This window comes from Rhea americana, unplaced genomic scaffold (genome assembly GCF_003343005.1).
Source record: "Rhea americana isolate MKP2758 unplaced genomic scaffold, rheAme1 scaffold_2, whole genome shotgun sequence".
Taxonomy (NCBI): domain Eukaryota; kingdom Metazoa; phylum Chordata; class Aves; order Rheiformes; family Rheidae; genus Rhea; species Rhea americana.
The window spans coordinates 5,488,164-5,508,027 of NW_028186149.1; the positions used below are offsets into that span (position 1 = coordinate 5,488,164).

Here is a 19,864-nt window from a genome sequence, read left to right on the forward strand (position 1 = left end):
GATTCCAATGTTTATAACTTGGAAAAGGAAGGAGACAGTTTAATACTGCCTATCAGCTTAAGAAAACATAAACAGGAAAAGATAGGAAGGTGGGACTTTTTTGAGGGGAGGATTGGTAAACTGGAAAAGGATGTTGATTTTAAAAAGTATTCAAAATATATTGATGGTAAGCCCTCAGTTCTGGTGTTCCTCTATTTTGAGGAGATCTGTGGGGAAAAACCTATTATGAACAGTTTAGAGGTTTTAAAACTGTTAATCTAGAAGAATGTTTCTACATGGCGGTTGGCAATTCATAAGCAGATGTCGGCTTGCTTTGTTGTTCTGCTGGGTTAACTAAAATCATGTAGCTGCGTTAGCTTGGCAGTGGCCCCAAACAAACATATTCTGTGTTTCAGCAATGCCTTACAGCATGCCAGCCGCAGGTTTGTGGCTGGTAGTTTTCTGAGATCATATACAAAGAAACTCTGTCTTCTTATAAAATACCATTTAGATTTATTCAAAGATGTATTGTGACTAAAGAAAACGAACTGAATGGTTACATAGGGATTGCCTAACACCAGCATTTGTAGGGTATGGCCCCTGTTTCTGAGATTTCCCCCCTCCCAGCTCCATGTGGACTGTGGTGATGCTCTGGCAAGTCTGGTTCTGAGTGATTTGTGTGTTTGGAAGTGGCTCTCCAATTCTCTTCCATCATGCTTGACTAAGGATGATAAAAGCTTGTGGCCTAAGCAGCTAGATGCAGTTGCAAGAAAAGATATTCGTCTTCTCGGACGGTATATCATACCTTAGTACCATATACTTAGAATGATATCGTCTTGCTTTCCTTTTAGAGAAAAGGACAGTGGGATTTTCATGGGCTGGATTCTGTTAGCTGGGTCACAGTGGCTGTGATTGGGGACTTTGTGAAAGGATAACTGTATACTGAGTGAAATATGGAAATAATGAGAACAGAGAAAAACACAGGTGACAACTTCTAGCTTAAGTAGTCTCTGAAATTCATTGACGTTGGATATTGCTGAATCAATGAAATTGTCAGGAAAGAAATCTGAAACTATTTTGGAATKTGAGGGAAAGGTGGATTTTTTTTAAAAAGATATTTGCAGCGTTTATAAAAATGTTAACAAATGGAGTCTTTTGATTTGATGCCAACATAGTTTTGTACTGATTTTCCTTAAACCTGATGGGTTCTGTTGCTATCGTAAAGCATATTGCTAATGTTACGTGCCTGTAAGCCTGAGCACGACTAGGAATTTCGAAGGACTGGGACACCTACTAGTGGTCAGTGCTGGGGCAGGTTTGTAGATAGGTCTTTATCTTCCAAACTATTAGATTTCCTTAGGAGACAGTTTTCTGTGAAGTAACAGTAGAAGACAGACTTGAGCTGTGGCTGGAATTATCTAGGCCAACTGACTGTTTTGTCATGTAAATGAACACCATAGATGTTCATCTTAATGCACTGGAAATCTCCTCTAATTATATAGAGTATGTGAGAGAGCTTGTTTATTTTTCTTAATTTAGTGTTTTTTCACCTTTATGTTGTCATCCGTGCCTTGTGATCAGCACTCAGTAGTCTGTCAGCTTTATGAACCCCTCCAGTCTATATTAGTTAGAAATGCAGCCACGTGCTTATGAAGGAGATGTAATATAAAGCATACTTGCTCAGAGTGCTTCCTACATGTCTGCTTTTGAAGGCACTTTCAATCATATGTGGAATTCAGGAAGGCCCCAGGGACAACATCTGCTGCTTCACCACTTGCTCTTGGTTTCTGTTTAACTCTTAAGCCCCTAGATCAGAACAGCTTTCCAGGAAAGCCTCTACTTGCCTGCAAACAGTCTTTCATCTGCAGAGCTTTCTGCTTTCCAAAGAAACGGCGTTCGTTCTCCTCCTCTTCCTCTTCCTGACCTAGTCACAGCTGTTGGGCTTTATTCCCTCTTGAATTTCGTACCTGATCGGATGAAGCATGTAACGCCAGTGGATCTACTCAGTTCTTCCTGGCTCTTAGATGAACTCTGCTGAAGTCACTAATGCAGAATTCTTTGTGTAGTGCAGAAGAGATGGCTTTTACAATAATTACATCTTAATATGCTCATTGGATCAMAAGTTGCAAATCTTGTCATTTCGTCATGTGGTGTTTAATTTGGAAATGTGTAAATATCGTTTCACAGTTTATGTGTTTTGGCTTCAGACTAGCCTTTCAAAACAAGAAAAGTTAAAAGAATAGGTCTTTATTTTTGAAAAAGCTCTGAAGATTGTACTCTTAAGAGGCTTTTCTTCACTGAGTAATACAGAGTGGTGGTCTGGTAAAGTGTTCAGGAAAATTGAAAGCACTTGTGCTCCCTAAAGCAACTTGGAAAAATTTCTTTAGTTTAAGATGCTCTGAATTCTGAATCATCTTTGGAATGTGGCTTTTCTCTGTAAATCTTAACATACCAACTTTAAACTTACTTTATTCTGCATAAGAACAAACAGTTCRTAATGTTTTTGGTAACAGTTTCTAGAACGTGGGTTACTTTACTTTTTAAACTGTGGAAGGATTATTTTCTTTAACATTTGCTTTAAATTRTCCTAGGTAGTTTTTTTAAAGAGTGCAGACTTCTGTTATTAGGTTTCTGTTTTGTTTCTTAAGTTTCCTGATCCATTGATCAAATAGCGTGGGCAATGCCTATGACCTGTTGAATGAAATAACCACAGTTTCTTGTTCAGTTTTACCTTTTATAGTGGTAGAACTAACTGATGAACCAAAATCTGTCATAGTAAGGAGTCATTTATTGGATTCTTTTTTTTTTTTTTAGTCAATACAGCTAAATTTAGTGTAGTATGTTTCTTAGTGATCTAAGACATGGGGTATCAAAATACACCAACTTCATTTTGAATGTGCTGTTTTTGTCTTTTGACTAACAATCTACTGCTTGCTTCTCAGCTATAAAACACCTAGAATTTAATGAAACTGAAATCCAGTTTACCAAAAGAAAACCTTCTATAAATCTATACTAGCAAATTTTTTTAGGGCACAGATGTTAAGTAGGAGGATTGTGATCACTAGTGTAACTTGTCATTCCTATATATATATATTCAAATTATGGCATCATAATTTAAAGATTGTTTGAACTTTCTTTTTTCTTTTTTTCTTTTTTCTTTCTTCTTTTTTTTAAAGTCACATGCCTTTTGACACTTCACCTCTAACGCACAGATTTCTTATGGGCACCTGGACTCTYTTAAAAAATAAATATAAAAATAAGTATAAGAGTTCTCTGTTCTTATTTTCTTTGAGAATTCTCTACATATACTATATATGTATGTATTAATCTGTTCTGGCAAATTTGATAATGTTTTCATGTAGTCATAGGATATTTACCATGGTGTTAAAAGTGCTGAGATTCTGTTAGACCTAAACTTACTCTGCTCAGACACTTTTGCGTTGTGTAAAAGGCAACACACTTGAATGGCTTACAAGATGTTTGTAGCAACCTGTCCCTTTTTTCAGACTATGCCCATATACACTAGAAGTTGTTGCACTGTACAGAACATGTTCCTGCAAAGGAACTTGCCTACACTGTAGGAAAGACAGCTAAGAATTGCCTGCTGAGAAACATAAGAACTGCTCATAAAAACTGCTCCCAGATGCTCTCCCGCAGGAGCAGTTGGGAGCTGTTGAAGACCCTATGCCACAAGAATTGTTCTGGCGCTGGCAGTAGCAGCTTGCTTTTACTTAACTGTTTTTCCTAGGAAAAGATCTTTGTGCATGGGCTACATATCATGTTGCATATGCACATACTAAGAGGRTATTCCAAGCCACTCAGGGAAAACGATGACTGCTACAGCCAGCACAGTTCATCTGATTTTCATCTTGCTACTGAGGGACTTTTGAGAAACAAGACTGGTGGGAACAGTTGTATACTACTAGCTTAACTAGCCTATCATGAAGCGTTAAGCACCTTAACTCAAAATAAAATCCCACTCCCTTAGAATACTGAGAAACAAAATCAAATGCTGATTTTTAAAAACAGAATAAGCTACTGTATTGACATTTCTGATTTATTGAGTTCTTTATTTATCATTGAAGGTGGATACACTGGTGATAGTACTTTAAAAGGGRCAAAAGTAGAATAAATTTGATGTTGAAATTTAGACCCATTTCCAACATAGAAAATAGCTGCATCAGGTTGTCCGTTGCTTTCTGTGCAAATTGGAAACTATACCAATAATTGCTTTTAGCTTTGTAAATTAAAAATTATTTTGAAGTTTGGATTGAATGTCTCTTGAATGCATTATTTTGTGTTTTTTAGGATAATACACGAATTGTCAGGGTGAAGATTATAGCTGGAATTGGTCTAGCCAAGAAGGATATCTTAGGAGCCAGGTAAGAATATAAGTGGTTAATATATTAAGAGATAGCTGATGCTTCATTTTCTTTCCACAGCTGTTTTTTCGTGAACAGTGGACAGTGATCTGAGTAAATCCGGCTATGCCTCTTTCAAAAAAATCGAGTCATTTTAACTGGTAACTTTATAAAGTGATTAGAAACTATGTAAACACGAAGACATCTGTTTTCTTGCCCAAGACTCACTTGGACAGATACCTCATGCATTGGCAAAACGATGTGTGGGAAGGTTTAATTCTGTATGGTGAAATATTTCTGCCATTGATAGTGTGGTGTGTGAGTGTATATATGTGTATATATGTGTATATATAATGTACAATATTTTACTTCAACTGGGCTGCAGCTAAATAACAATAGTTCAGAAGAACTAGCTGTAAATGCCTGTAAACTAAGTTTTGTTCCATCTGTGTTTTAAAGATTTGAAATTAACACAACACTAAACRCTGGTGGAAATAAGACTGTTTCAACTCAATTTATATGCAGAGGAACAGCATCCACCACTTCTACAGATATGGTAAACCGTGCCAGTGGCTGCAGGCTCTTGATACGCACAAATATAGAAGTTAACAATCTATAAAGGAAGAAACAGTCAAAGTAGTTTAAAACGTTAACTGCAATAAAGCTCAGACTTCATAATTGAAATGCTTTGCAGGATCTTGTTGAATTGGCAAGTGGCAACGTGCAGCTTGTAGTGAAATTCCCTTTTCTCCTGGCCCATATACAGAGGGTTTAGAAGTACTAATGGATATAGTACTAGTGCTACTGTCAGCTGTTCTGGCACATGTACAGGAATGCTGTTATTTTAGCACTAGCAATATTGTTGTTATATGTGACATCAGTTTAGCATGAGAAAAATTCTCATGTGATATTTGTATTTTCCCTTAGCTGGGAGATCTTTCAATTTTGTTTTTCACATATGAACTTTTTACTTTTAAGAAAAATAGGACAAATTTTCTCATAACTTAAATATGCAATAACTGTAAGCTCCTTTGCTATATGGTTAAGGGCTGTAATCACTTGTGTTCCTAGCTTTTGTGATCAATTTAATGGCTTGTATCTACTCGTGAAAAGCAGATTCATATAATCTGTTGCTTCTTGTAGCACAGGAAGGAAAAAATAGAGGCAGTGGGCTGTTTAAAGCAACCTTATTAGACACCTTCATTAGGAAAACTCAATTAAACTCTGTGAAACTGATACACATTTAAATAAAAAATATTGCATGTATGATTTAGGAGTATTTCAAATTTCAGATATTTAAAATTTTTTTTTAATTAAAAACCAAAGCCTTAATTTTTCAAGCTTTTTCATTCACAGCTGAAAATTGTCATGTATGTCTTATAGAAAGGCATTAGGTTTGCAGTGATATACAGAATATAAAATGGCGTAACTAGTATGGACATAGCTAATAACAATAATCAGGTTAGTTGTTACCTCAAACTATTTAGAAAATATTTGTTAGGTATAAGCACTTAAGATGTTCAAAAAGTACTTGGAACTCCAAATTTCATGGTTTCTATTAATTTAAGCATTCTYAAACTCAGCTGCTAATAATGGTAACAAAAAGGATATCTAACAACTTCCTATCTTTTTTGCTAGTGACCCGTATGTGAAAGTGACGGTATACGATCCTGTGAATGGAGTTCTTACCAGCATTCAAACGAAAACTATTAGAAAGGTTAGCCTTTTTATTTTTGTTCATTGCGGGTTGTGAAAAACATGCCTAATGTACCTCTTGAGTGAAAGGACGTGGAAAACATTCCATGATTTAACTTGATCCTCTGTTTATGGCATTGCTTTAGTATCTTCCTTTCAATAATTTATTAGTGAAAGGTAGAGAAACATTAAGGAGGGTGAGGTGAGTACTGATTCAGACCTAAACCAGTCATGGAAATACTGGATTGTTCTGACCATCTTAGATCTTTAATGATGTGAATTTACACAGAAAGAGGTTGTTATCTCTCTTCATCATCAAATTGCTTACTTCATTTGAACTTGATACTGCTGTTTTCTATAGAATACCTTCAGGGAAAAGCCGTTGTTAGTACTGATAGTTTCAGCTAAGTGTCAACTAAGAAAACTAGGTACATGAGAGGGAAAACACTCTTCCAAATAACCATTTGGATCTTGGATAGTGTCTGTGGCTTATATTGTGAGATGACCCGTGCTCTTTCTGTTCGTGTTGATGACTGTTAGTTTCACTGTAATGAGGGCTCAAAGCATCATTTTTTTTTTTTTTTTAATAACCCAACTTGTGAGAAATATTTGGTGGAAAAGGTGATGCTGTGTTTAGTCCACCTATGTATAGTCTGGCTAGATTACATGGTTGAGATTTGGCCTTTGCAAAGAGAGCTCATWATTTCAGGATTAATGGTGCTTGCAGGTAAGCAGTGTTGGTAGCGAGGGCACCTGAACTCGGGAGAAAGCAATGGCTATTACTGAAGACRTACCGTAAGTTAACTGTTTTGGATTGTATTATTAAGCTTTTTCTACATCCATGGCATTAGCCAAAATCTGGTCGTACTTGCATAAATTGTCATCTTTCAGCACTGTATTAAAAAGTACAAAAGCTTAATTTTGCTTTTGAAGATAAAAATGACAGGAGCTTTATGCTGTTTAAGTRGATTATTACACAGGAGGAAATAGATGTAAAATGTGAAGTAGTACCAGTACTGAACTGTCAGTGTAACCAGTGCTGTCTTTTTTTCCCCCTTATATAGTCCTTAAATCCAAAGTGGAATGAAGAACTCTTATTTAGAGTAAGTATATATTTTAAAATATTACTATATATGTTGAATATTAACATATTAGAAAAAATACTTCCTCACTTCCTTGAGGTTAAAATCAGCAATGCAGTCTTTATAATTAATGTTCAAATGCTTACACATTACTTTCCATGGAAATACATTTGTGAGTGTTAAAACTTAAAATTCTAGCACAAAAAAAAATCTTACCATCTTCTTAATCCTTGCTGATGTTTTTGAGCATTCAGAGAATAATCARACAGTTTTGGGATAGCACCAATTTTGTTTCATCCATTTTGATACAGGTGTGTTGCAGAGTGAATGTGGCATTACACTCAACCTACCATTGTTTAGGAGCAAGATGTAGATTTGCTATTTAACTCTGGTCTGGCTCTGACAGCCAGTGAGCATGTTGGCTGGRTGTGGACTGTGGTGTTCAGAATTGCAGGGACTTGAGGACCCTCTGTACAAGGTGAACGCTCGTGCAGTGTAACCCAGCCTACGCGCAGGCTCTGGCTTCTCTCTCAGAATCTGTGCACGTTTAACAAAGCTAGGTTCTGAGACTCAAAGTGATGGTGAATTTCTCTTGTATCTTGAAATTTATTTCATAACTGAATTTGTACAAGCTGATGTGTAACATCAGCAACCAGTCACTGATTTTTTTATGCTGTTTTCTGCAGCATTAAAAAGCTGTAATATCTGATATCTTTACGTGTATGAATACCTGTAGAAAGTGATTAGTGTTGTTAGTTTTTTCCATTTGATTACCTAACCAGATTAAACTCTTTAAGTCTTGCACCCTTGAGATTGTTTTGATCCTCTTTTTTCACTTTAGTTGCTCTCTTTTGAACTCCCCCTAATATTACTTTCTCTTTCTTGATGCTTAGGGGTAGCATCTGCTTTCTTTTTGTTAGTATTGCGTAAGGAAGAAAAAAGATCATCTTTTTTTTTTTTGATATTTTCTTTTTGGCTGAGAATTGTTTTAGTTCTTTGCTACAGCATTATACTAAGACTTATATTGAAACATTTATCTGTGGTGTTTTTTTCATTGCTTTACTGAATCACCAATTTTAGTTGTCTTTTCTATGTAGATGACATTTGTTCTTTATTCTCATCCGTATTGTGTTGAACTTGGCCATATTAAACTGTAGTTTGGTAGATTGAGTTAAAACACTGGATTTAAATCTTATACAGAAAATCAACTTGTAGTTTCCTAGTCTTCCATTTGGAAAATTTAAAAGAAATGTTTTTACATTTTATACTTTGATTAAAATGCTGAACCACATCACATGATCATTCATCAAGAGATCCATTCTACTATCAGTCCAGTTTATTTATATTGTCTCACTTAATTTTTATGAGATTTTTTTCACTAAGCAATATTTGGTCCATTAATATGATATGTTGTGTGTTTAATTCAGTGTAGCTTAGATTCTCTAATAGTGGTATGATGCAATTCAAAGATATCTATCTTGAACAGAGTAATCTATATTCTCCCCATTCTTTCAGTAAGATGCACAGTCTTTTTTCCTTCTTTATAACAACACTTGTTTTTTCAAGACCCATGTTGATGGTGTAATTAGAAAAGAACTCTCTTAAGAGATACACTCTTCACTGGAATGCTTTTTTCTGTCTTGGATGGAAGCACTAATCTTCATTTTGTTTCATTTTTCGGGATTATTGGATTACTGATTTAAAGAATTCCAGTTTCATGCTATGATGCTTTATTACTCTAAGAACAGTTACCAAGATCCTTTTGGACCCCTACCATGTTCTATGATCCTAGTTAAAAGGATACACTTGCATACACTCTGAGATGCAATTGCTCAAAAATCAGATTTATAATTTAGATGCCAAGATCATTCAGTTACTTTAATTATAGAARTCTGTTTTATGCAATTTGGAAACTTAAGTTATCTTCATATGTTAAATAAAGGATAGCTCATTTCTACTTAGAGTCAAAATAGATCAAGTATTTTATCTTTGTCAGCAAGGGTTTGTTTAAGCATTCAAAGGAAAAAGAKTCTTTATCAAATATCAGACATCCTCTACTACGTATTATAAATTTTCACRTAACCTGCTCTCTGTGAGCAGCAATTCTTGACCGCTGTAAAGCTGTTCTTGTATTCAGTATAGKAGAGCAGTCTTTTATTCTGTAATTAAAATAACTCCTAAGCAGGAACACTTATTACTATAGTCAAGAAAAAAATTAAAATGCGTAGTAGCTATGCCTCTTTGAGGATTAGCATGCTTTTTCTACTCTTTTCTTACCACTTTGAAATTTTGACTGYTTATTGCTTTAAACATGTGGCATGTAGCATGTAAACATATATACATCTAACATCTGAGACAGCTTTTAAACTTTGTTGGGACAAATACTGCCTGTGAGGAACATGGAGACAAGAGTGTATACCAATAGGCAATTGAAAATGCTCATCTTGCAGAATATGGATTTGATGGATTATTTTTGTAAAAGTAAAGTTATATTGTCAGTTATAGTCCTGAGTTCACTTAGCAAGTTCTATGAGAAATGGTCRTTTTTAATTTTGCGTTTTTATTAGTCTTATGTGTACTCCCCCGTATAAACTTGGACATCTTGCTAAATAAGACAAATGCTGGGATTTACCACATATTTTTCACTGATAATTAACATCTTTTTTTTTCCTAGGTTAATCCTCAGAAACACAGACTACTTTTCGAAGTGTTTGATGAAAACCGTTTGGTAGGTCCTTTTGCATTGATACTGCTATTTGTTAAAGACTTGAGTGAAAATAAGTTCATCTGAATGCAACATATATTAAAATGTTTAATTTTAATTAAACATTTAAAAGATTAAAATAACAATTTTTTAACGTTTAAAAAAATCAAAGGTGCATCTGACTCAGTTACTTATCTGACATTAACGCACTTTGTGATTCTCTGAAGCAATATTACTACTGCTTAACTTTTAACTTGCTTTAACTTGTAAAAAGTCATTCCTTTATGTTGCTTCCCAAATAATATGGTCAACTCCTTCAGTGATTTTTGAAAGCTGTGCACTGAATTCTCATTTTTACTACAAACATAATAATACTAAGAATGCAAATAGCTCAGTATGTGTGTGAGAAGCTTCTTCTAAATACGAGGAATAGCATAAAAGAGTGTGTGTGCGTTTGTTTGAAAATCCAGCAAGAGGGCAGTGGATGCTGACCTGGAAGGTCAGCCTTTGAACAGGAGGTCATCAGTTAGGATAGATTGTGTATCTGTTTTCTCAGAGAGATCATAACTCCTTCTCTGACCATGCTGTCACCTTCTATGTGAAGATGTCTGCTGCTTATCTCTCTATGTTCTCCTGTAAATGAGTAAGGGTGGTGCAATATGATTGTGACGGTTGGATCCTGGGGCCACTTAGCAGTCAAACATTCCCTCTTGCTGGAGAGGTAATACACCTTTTTATTCTGTGATAGTCTGGGAATATTGCGTAAGATTGAGTGGTCTTTAGTTTGTACTCTTAACACAGTCTTGCTCTGATAGCTATTTTACAGGATCYCTCTGTGCCTGAAGGGTGTGTTGACTATGAAAAACCTGTTTTAGTGCTAGCTACATAGATTCAGTAATCCATTGTACCTTTTACGGAGCCGCTGTTTTGTTGGAGAGGGAAAATGTCTATAAACATAAGTACAAACTGTCTAGAAAATTAGATTTAAGAAGGAAGATGCTTATTTTTTGCTTATAGGCAACTCTGTCCCCAAAGCATGTACCTGTTGACTGGTTTTGATGCTACCTGTCCCAGGTATTTAAATATGATGATGCTTTATTTTAAAAGCAAGTTTCAAGGAAGGTAGTAGTAACAGTGCTTGATATGGCAAATTAAATATGATTTGTTAAGATGCTCAGATGTTCTTCTCAAGGCAACAGTAGGAGCTACAGTATATTCTTTATCCGATCAAAGTATTTTGTCTGTTAGTCATTGAGACATCAYTCCTGTCCCCTAGAACATAGGAGGTATGATTAGAAAGTCAAATTCCTTCAAATTTTGGGAAGGAAGACCAATGCTTTCTATGTGATTTCCACCAAAAGAATTCCTTAGCGTTCTCTTTCTAATCTAGAGGGAAAAAAAAGCTGCTTGACTTGTTCGTTTATGGTAGAGGAACTAATAGAACTTGTTATTAGCATCAATTGGAAACAGTGCCTTGTTGTCCGATACCAAAATGGCAGAAGCTGATCAATCATTTTTAATTCTACAATAGCCCCTACGTTYTTCATCTTTTCAGTTTCCTCATTCTTTGAATTGTTCTCCTTTAGCCTGTACTCTGGGTAATGAAGCATCACACTTCCGTCTCAAGTATCTTTTGAAAACTCTTTTAAACCAGTAAAGTAGCTGCTTTAGCTGTGATTGTTGGGGATGGAGAAGCTCCTCTAGTTCTGTTAGTTTGTGTTCAGCTACCAGAAGTCAAAGGTGCCTCACACTCCTTCATTAGGATGTGCAGCTATGATCAAAGGGTGTTTCATCTTCTATGATTTTAGTATGCTTTAGTAGGTGTTAATTGAATGGCTGTTTAAACTCATATGCAGGTGAGTGGATACAGCTGGAATGCTCCTCCATTTGTGAGACTTCCCTCCCTACAGATTCTATCCTTTTCTTAGAATTTCATCCTGAGTGCATTTATTCCCTGTAATTTTGTGAGAGAAATTGAATTTTGAAATACCTCTTTTGTTTTTAAGAAAAGTTGCCTTCTTGAAAGGTAGGCTCAAAACTCATCTTTTTTGAAGGCAGTCTTAAGTTCAAAGTCTGTTGCGTTGGTTATATCACCAACAGATGGAGTTTTAAAATCTTCCTGTAAGGACTCAAAGCCCTTCAAAGATTACCTAGCTTGGATCAGATTTAGTAAGAGAAYGGTAAATGTTTCCACTGACTTGTTGCAAACCCCTAACAGAATAAAGGCCTTTGGAGTCCTCAGTTAAGGTAGTCTTTAAAAATGCATTAGAAAAATCTCTCCACTAGGAAGGGCAGTGATACCACTGAGGAGATAGGCCACTGGAGCCCATGGTTACTGGATTCTTGCTATCATTTCCAGTCTTACAATCATTTGAAATATAAAGAYGTGTGGTAAGTTCCAAAAACTATATTAATGATATTGAAGTAATTAATGATGTCAAGATTTCATTAGGGCTATTTTTTTAATCTCAACACTGATTCAGAAATACAGGAATTTGTATTGGAAAGCCATGTTAAACTAAGAAAACTAGTTGGCTGGCTGTACCTGTAGATTTATAGTGAAAGAAGTGACATATTGAGAAATCTGACTTAAATCTGAACTCTGAGTTACTGAAATCTATCGTTTATCTAAGTATAATTTATGTAAGTATCTTGAGCAAAATTGGAAGAACACTTCAGATTATCCCCAGTGGACAGTGGGGAGATGTTGTTTCCTTCTACTAAAAGCAGTATCTCTAATAAAGTGATTGCAATTTATTGTATATTAAACTAAAATCTAAGAAACTATGCTACTAATAAATTTGTTGGAGAGAAAAGGAACTTAAGAAATGCATTGTTTCCTCTTTTTCTTGCATATCTTAAAGTTTTTGGTTTTATTTTCTAATACGGTGCTTGGAATTCAAATGTAGTTTTTTGAAATTGTAACCAAAAATCTTTTTGACTTTTTACTTTCCTTCCCTCTTCCCCCTGCCTTTTTGTAATATTTGAAGAAGTCCAGGTGGCAACATGTAATGAAATAGATGAGCTATTGTATTTGTTGGCTTTTTATGAATAAGCTAGTATTCCTTTACTGCTGCACTCCAATAATGGAATTCAAGTAAAGGAGGTTAAGTAAGCCCTGGAGTGTAATTAGAAAACAAATTTGTTGCTTGCAAACAAAGTTCCATGAGTTTGACTCTTGGCTGTTATTTGGGAAGGAGGTATAAATGTTAATTCTAGCATTCTAGCTTAACATACAGTAAAGGTTAAGTAAATATGGAGCAGGAAAAAAATACCCAGTAGTATGACCTATAAAAGTATAAATGGTCTAGTGTTCTCTTCTGTTTGCGCTTTTCCAGTAGCAGTAAGTAATTTCATGTTAGTGTGGTAGAGTTTAGTACTGCATCGTATATGGCTTCTGTATTGAAAAGTATGTTCATAACTGAATGCTTGTTTCTTTTTTTAAAAAAAAAAAAAAAAAAAAAAAAAAAACAACCCAACACTTAACAGCAAGATTGTCTTTTTTCAAAAGTCCCACTAGGTGCCAGCAAAGGACCTTCTCAGACAATGAGACACTAATACATTTGGAGGAATTCTCAGTCCTCTTACTCATACAAGAGTTGACAGTATATTAATTTCTTTGAATGCCAATCACTTTATTTAAAAAAAAAAATTCCACAGTAGTTAGCTGTTTGTCTGTAATAAACCATATAGGACAGCTTTTTCCTGTGATTGTGCTTAGTAAACATTTATCTTATATGATTTTCATCTGTGTTTCAAAGTTTGTGTAGCTAGTCGTATATTTGCATGCCAAATCTAATTCTAGTGGATGTCCATTTATTGTGGACTTCCAGCAAACAATTTCAGGTAGTTCAGTTTGGAGTGTAAGAATTTTATTTCTTTCTACCATTAGCAACTTTAGTTTGGAAAAAGCTTTAAAATACATTATTTAAAGTGGTAGGCTGAAAATAAGGACTGAATTATTAATCAGAATAATTGTTGTGGTTCTAATTCAGTTGCATTGTACTGAAAAATATTAAACAGTTGACAGGAGAGGTTTCTACTRTGTGCAAATCTGTATGAAGAGCGATTACTTAACAACGTTTAGCTTATGAGATGCTTATTTTTTGCAGATTTTATTTAAATAGCATAGAAAAATATTTTTTTTAAGGGATGAGGCTTATTTCACTGGTTTATACGTAATTCAGACCTCAGCAGTTTGCTAGCATGGTTACTATTTGGAAATTCAATCCTGGGCTTGATACTCAATTATATGGGACTTCATTCCTACCAACTTCCTGTAATTCTAAACCTATGGGTAAAAATATTAGTAGTCATACGCTGCTGAGGAAAGTACGGACACATTGACTCAGCTAGCGCAGCTGCAGCAGGAGTTGCTGTTTTAAACTTGAAGTACTAGGAGTTTATTATTGTATGCATTTATGCAAATTACCGAAGGTAAAATTGAAACAAGGTCAGCAGTGTTTGTCAGTGTGTTGCAGCTGAGGTCGTTGGAATGTAAGTGCTTTGTAAATGAATATTTTCTGACTACAAGCAGTCAAAGACGGTCCAGAAACCTGCAGTTCAACGAATGGCTGACTTATTTCAAGAGGTACTTTTTCCACCCTCCCCTCCTCACTAGTATTTTGTTGAAATTAGGATAAAGACTGCAACTTTTATGAGCTTTTACTCTTGTAATGTGCTAGATCTATGCTCTGTGCAACTGTCTGCAGCCTTTATGCTGAAGGATCTTTGTGGTTTTCATTTGCTAACATGCATGGAAATGAGAACAAATGGCACGACAGTTAAGATTGCATTTTGCGACCAAGAGAAGCAATACGGATCCATTATCAGAAACCTCTGAAGATGTTTTGGATAGTAACAATCTCATGTACTTCAAAAACCCTTCACAGAACTCTGCACCTAATATTGTACAACTTAAGCCAACTCCTAGACAAGTTGCCTATGCACCTATAATGCAGGAAATAATTAATCAACAAGAAAATGCAACTCTTTCTTCATTACAAAAAAAAAGGAGCACTTCACTGCACATTTCTCTGCAGTCGAGAAAGCATAGTGGATGTTTTCAGCCTGGTGATGGTGTAGCTACTAGTGAAGACACTTCATTCATCAGTATTGGTAATGAAGGAAACTGTGGCGCTCGAACTGTGGTTGATCATCGATCTAATGATGGCCATCTGAGCAGTACCGCTGTGTGCAATGGCAGTCTCGGCAGTATCGCAGCCAGTGACAATGGATCCTGCAGTAGTGCTGGCAGTGACTATGGATCGTGCACAAGTACCACAAGTGATGGAGGTTCGTATACCAACAGTATCATCAGCGACAGTAGTAGTTGTACTCCTTCAATAGGTGATGGTACTTTCTATAATAATGTTGTATATGGCAACTCTTCGTATAGAAACATAACAAACAAATGTAAACCGTGTAGGAACAGCTCATCTCAGGAAACTCTGTGTAGAAGTAACACTACTTTTGACCAGGATGCTTTGTYGGTGAAGAAGAAAACTAAAATTCCACTGCGACGTTGTTCATCATTGGTAATCTTCCCTAGGAGTCCTTCCAGTACCCCTCCAACTTCTCCAATAAACTCGGGTCAGCTACCACAGAGAGGGGTCTATCAAACGTCCCATAAACTACTCATTTCTCCTACTGAGCTGGCGCAAAAAGAAGATCAAACCATTCCCAAGGGATTCCTTTCAACAGCAGTCAATGGACTTCGACTATCTAAAACAGTTTGCTCTTCTGGTGAAGTTAGAGATGTTCGACCACTTTACATGAATAGTTCATTACAGGACAAAAGTCAAATTTTGAATAGTTCTGAGCAGGCAACTTGTGAAGAAGTATCTGATGGCTTCTCTTGTATTTCAGTTCATCTCACTCAAAGAGCATTTGCATCAAGTAGTGAAATGGTTAATGGCTGTTGCAGTCTGGAGTTAAATCTGAACTCCAGTGCAAAATATCCTCATATAAAACTGGAACGTAGCACATCTGCATGTTTACCCTCAAAAACAGATTCAGAATATCAGATCAATATAAATGAACTAGAAAAACCAAAMGCACAGATGAGCAGAACTCACCATTTTTTGCAAAGAAGTGTTTCGTTAGAAGGATCGTGTCAAAAAGTTTCTTGCTGTTTATCCAGTCTAAAATGCAAGTGTCAAAATGCAAGGACGTCTCAGTTGCACATACAGTTCAAASCTGGGAATGAAGCAAAAACAAGTGGTGTTAAGAAAAGATATGGAACCTCTAAGAGGGAATTGTCTAGCAGTTCTTTGTGGAGGCCCCATAAGGTGAGTGTTGTGGTTTATAGAAAAAACTTGACAGTATTTTACTAATTAAAATTAAGTGGAAAATAATGGATTTCATGATGAAGACTTGAACCCAACTATTTAAGACTTTACTGATGTGTCTAAATGTCACTATTAGGAAGTTAACTTTAATGCTATCTATAATGCTTTTTTAAATTTGTTTATAGACTATAGTACCTTTTGGTGAATAGTTCTTACAGKGAAATACCTGTATTTGATGTATTATATACCATAGTTTCCTGTTTACATGAACTTGAAGGGATTTTCCTGTCTAGTTATTTAGACATTCAAATTGAAAAGCTTCACCTGTAATTTAGATACAGTTTAAGTATATAAATTGTATGTTCAATGTATGTTCAATAACTTGATAGCTATTGAAATAATTTACATATAAAATATGTAAAAATCAATAGATTACTATAGTATCTCTTATATTTATTTATATAAGCTTTACTTTATGGAACAGTTTGCTCTATGTAGAATTAAAGATAAGTCATATTTGAGCAGAGGAACTGTAAATATCATTGTTTCTGTATACACCCTGAACCACAGGAATTTTCAGAGTTTCCTCTGCTTTTTTTTCTTCCAACCACTAGTTCAGCCTGAGCAGTACACTGTAACTTAATACCTCTCCCAACAACATTGCTGCCCAAATTACAGTACTTGAGTCTAGAAGGCTTACATTAAATATATTTTTTGATAATGAAACTCGCTTCCAACTAAGATTCAGAAATGTGTTTGCTCTTATTAACTCTTGAGGCAGTTTGTATTGGTAGTATAGCTTAAGTCACAGCAAAGGTGGATTTAAATCCTTGTGAAGTTATCTTAAAACTTTTAAAAAGATCTGAATATTATTGGTTTAATTTTGAACACTGATAAAAACGTGTCAGTATTTATAAAAATGATTTGATGAAATTACGACCTYGTTTTCCAAGAATCAACACTACTACCCTTTAACTTGCTTGTAGAAGCAAAGGGTTTTCTGCCAAAGATCTGTAGTTATGACAGTGCCTTTTTAAACTAGTAGTCTTACCTTGAAATACTGTCCTGTAATTTTCAGTTTGTCATTCCCTTTACTTAAGGCATTGTCTGATGATTCCACACTTCTTGACTTCTCTGTAGTTTTGTTTAGCTTTTTGATTAACAAGAGTTAGAGAAAAATGCATTTTTCTTACGAAACTTTGATCTTGGCGTAAGCTTCATGATCACAGGTAGTTACTGTGCAYATTGTTTGGGGATTCCTGTTCCCCAAATCAAAGTGTAAATCTGATGACGAAATCAACAGTAAGCACAATTAGATTATGAAATACTTTAAGTCCTCTGGATCTAGTTCTTTTTAAAAAAGAATACTGAAAAATGGCAAGTCTGTCGAGTCATGCACTTTAAGTAGATTTCTCGCAAATGTGCACAGCTAACTATTGTTTAATGGCAGTTGATATATAATAATGAGTGGTAAATCTTAATAAACTCCAACTAGATAGAATCTCAGTTCAGGAAAACGAAGTTTTGTTAGTAAACACTTCCAGAAAACCTCACAGTACAATGGACTGAAAATCATGTTTCAGTTCCCAGGAGCTACGTTCGCAATGGATTGTCATAAAATTAAAGGAGATTTAACTTTTAAAGCACTTGATAACATGTTTGTATGATGGAAGAACATTTTACTGTGATAGTCTGCAGGCATTTTTCAAAACTTCTTAAATTCTTAAAATTTYCTCTTCTAGCTAGAAGGTGAAAGACAAATTTGGAGGGGAGGGCAGGGGGAAAAGCCTAATGTCTGAGTCCCAAATTGTTGCATCTAGGCTGTATTCTTCCTRTCTTTTGCAAATAGCTGGATTTGTACTGTGTTTACATATGGATTAAAAACATGCAGAAAACTGAACACTAAATATTTTATAGGAATATATTTGTTTCAGACTTCTTTACTCAAGGACAATAGGCACAGGAGCTTTTCAATCCTGAAGTGCCCCCTCAATCTTAATGTAAAATTGTTTTTTGTATAATATTCTCTAAAACATGTTGTCAGAAAGAATAAAAACTCTACCATCAAACCAATCAAAAAACCCTAGCTGACTATAGTAGCYCAGCAATTGACTAGAAGAAAATGGATCTGTATTACTGCATTTTCTATTAGCCTTTGTGGCAAATATAATAGGTTCTACGGTAATTATTTAATTATATAGTCCAGCTAATTATCRTAGTGTATTGTGACTCATTTAAAAATAAACAACTCCCAAAATATTTCTCTTGACTCCAGTTAGTCTGGCCTAGTATATTGATATGCTGAGTCTGGGTTCAAATTTAACAAGTTGATACTGGAGTAGCATTTAGTAATGTCAGCTATCTGTACAGAGCAGTCATGAAATCAAATCAGTGCTTTGGTCAGAGACTGCAGGGTCTGAAGCAGCGAAAGGTCTATGCGTTCTTTTCTATGTGCCTAGCTACCAGCTTTCAGCCACCTAATATCAAGTTTCCTGCTTTCTATAATCAACAGCTTGTTAAAGGCTGACTGAAAAAGAAAAAAAAAGAAAAGAAAAGGGAAATCAACCCCCCTCCCCCCAAAAAAAGGACATCAACCTCCCAAAAATTAGTGAGAAACACCATTTTTGTGACAACAGGCTGTGGATTATTTTTAATTAAGTTGAAAAATGTGGAGATGTGATGGCCCACGTATTACTCCCACATATATTGAATGAATTCTGCAGTAGATAGTGGAATTTCATTTATGTAAAGCAGGAGGTGGAGGTATAAAAGTCCACGATTGTGATATTGAAGATTGTCCTTGATTCTCTACTTCCATTTCTGTTATTTTTTTCAGTGCATACTTTCTTGTTGAGGGTACAAGTAAATCTAAATCAAAGGCACTTTGCTTGTTCACTCCTGTGATGTCAGGATAGCAGTCTGTAGGGGAACAAGTTACATGTTGTACATATGCAAGCATTTAGTAGTAGAGAGGACAGGACGAACAGTTAGTACAGTTCCACTTCTTGTAGACCATAAACATACTTTTAAAAAATGGTAATGTTAATTTCTTCCACAAGTATAATATTGTGTTGATTTTCCTTTTAATGGTAGCCATTCCTTCCAGATCATGATCACTGCTGATTGGAAAATATGAAAATTGGAAATATACTTGCAAAAGTGTGTTTCAGAAACCATATACCTTTAAAAAGGTATATACAAAGCAAAGGGAAGCATTGTGGTATTTTTCTTGTATTTACAAGTAATTTTACTTAAGCTTTATTGAATGAAATATGCTAATATTAAAGCAGAAATCTTCAGAGGTAGTGTACAGAACATTTATATTGTCATTCTTCTATGAAGAAAACTTTCATTTGAAACTGTCAAGCAATTTTCATCAGGTTGCGGACAGAGCTCTACAATTTGTATTTGTAAAGGGAGATACCATTTGAATCTTTCAATACTGATAGCAGAAGCAGTGTTGAATACCATTAGCCATCTAATTCATTTAAACTTGGACAAAAGATCGTGATGTTTTGAGGAGGTATGTCTTTTTGCTAACCTGCTCCAAAGCTGACACGAACATGCTGAGGGGACCAGAACCAGGAAGATCAGGAAGATCTTCGTTCCTCTGATAAGTGCTGCATCACAAGATTGTGTTTAGGCTAGGRTTGTCGTCTTCTCTTGCATCCTCTTGAAGTAAAGTATAGCTTCCGTCTTAGCAAAACTCGTTCACAAAATATCCTGATCCAACCCTCCCAACTATGCAGGCAT

At 35.4% G+C, this 19,864-nt stretch overlaps 1 protein-coding gene and 1 long non-coding RNA gene across 2 annotated transcripts in view; both read left to right on the plus strand.

The window, feature by feature from the left end:
• The first annotated feature begins 7,124 nt into the window (after window positions 1–7,124).
• Window positions 7,125–12,258, plus strand: LOC146596634 (uncharacterized). Its single transcript, XR_014895631.1, has 3 exons — window positions 7,125–7,138; window positions 9,792–9,845; window positions 12,108–12,258. It is a non-coding gene; the product is annotated as an uncharacterized LOC146596634 (long non-coding RNA).
• Window positions 12,259–14,131: 1,873 nt separating this feature from the next.
• Window positions 14,132–19,864, plus strand: part of NEDD4 (NEDD4 E3 ubiquitin protein ligase) — a 43,965-nt gene continuing 38,232 nt past the window's right edge. Inside the window, exon 1 of the mRNA XM_085303368.1 lies at window positions 14,132–16,111. Coding sequence (XP_085159494.1) covers window positions 14,594–16,111 — 1,518 coding nt within the window. The 5' untranslated portion in view covers window positions 14,132–14,593. The remainder of the gene's footprint in view (window positions 16,112–19,864) is intronic.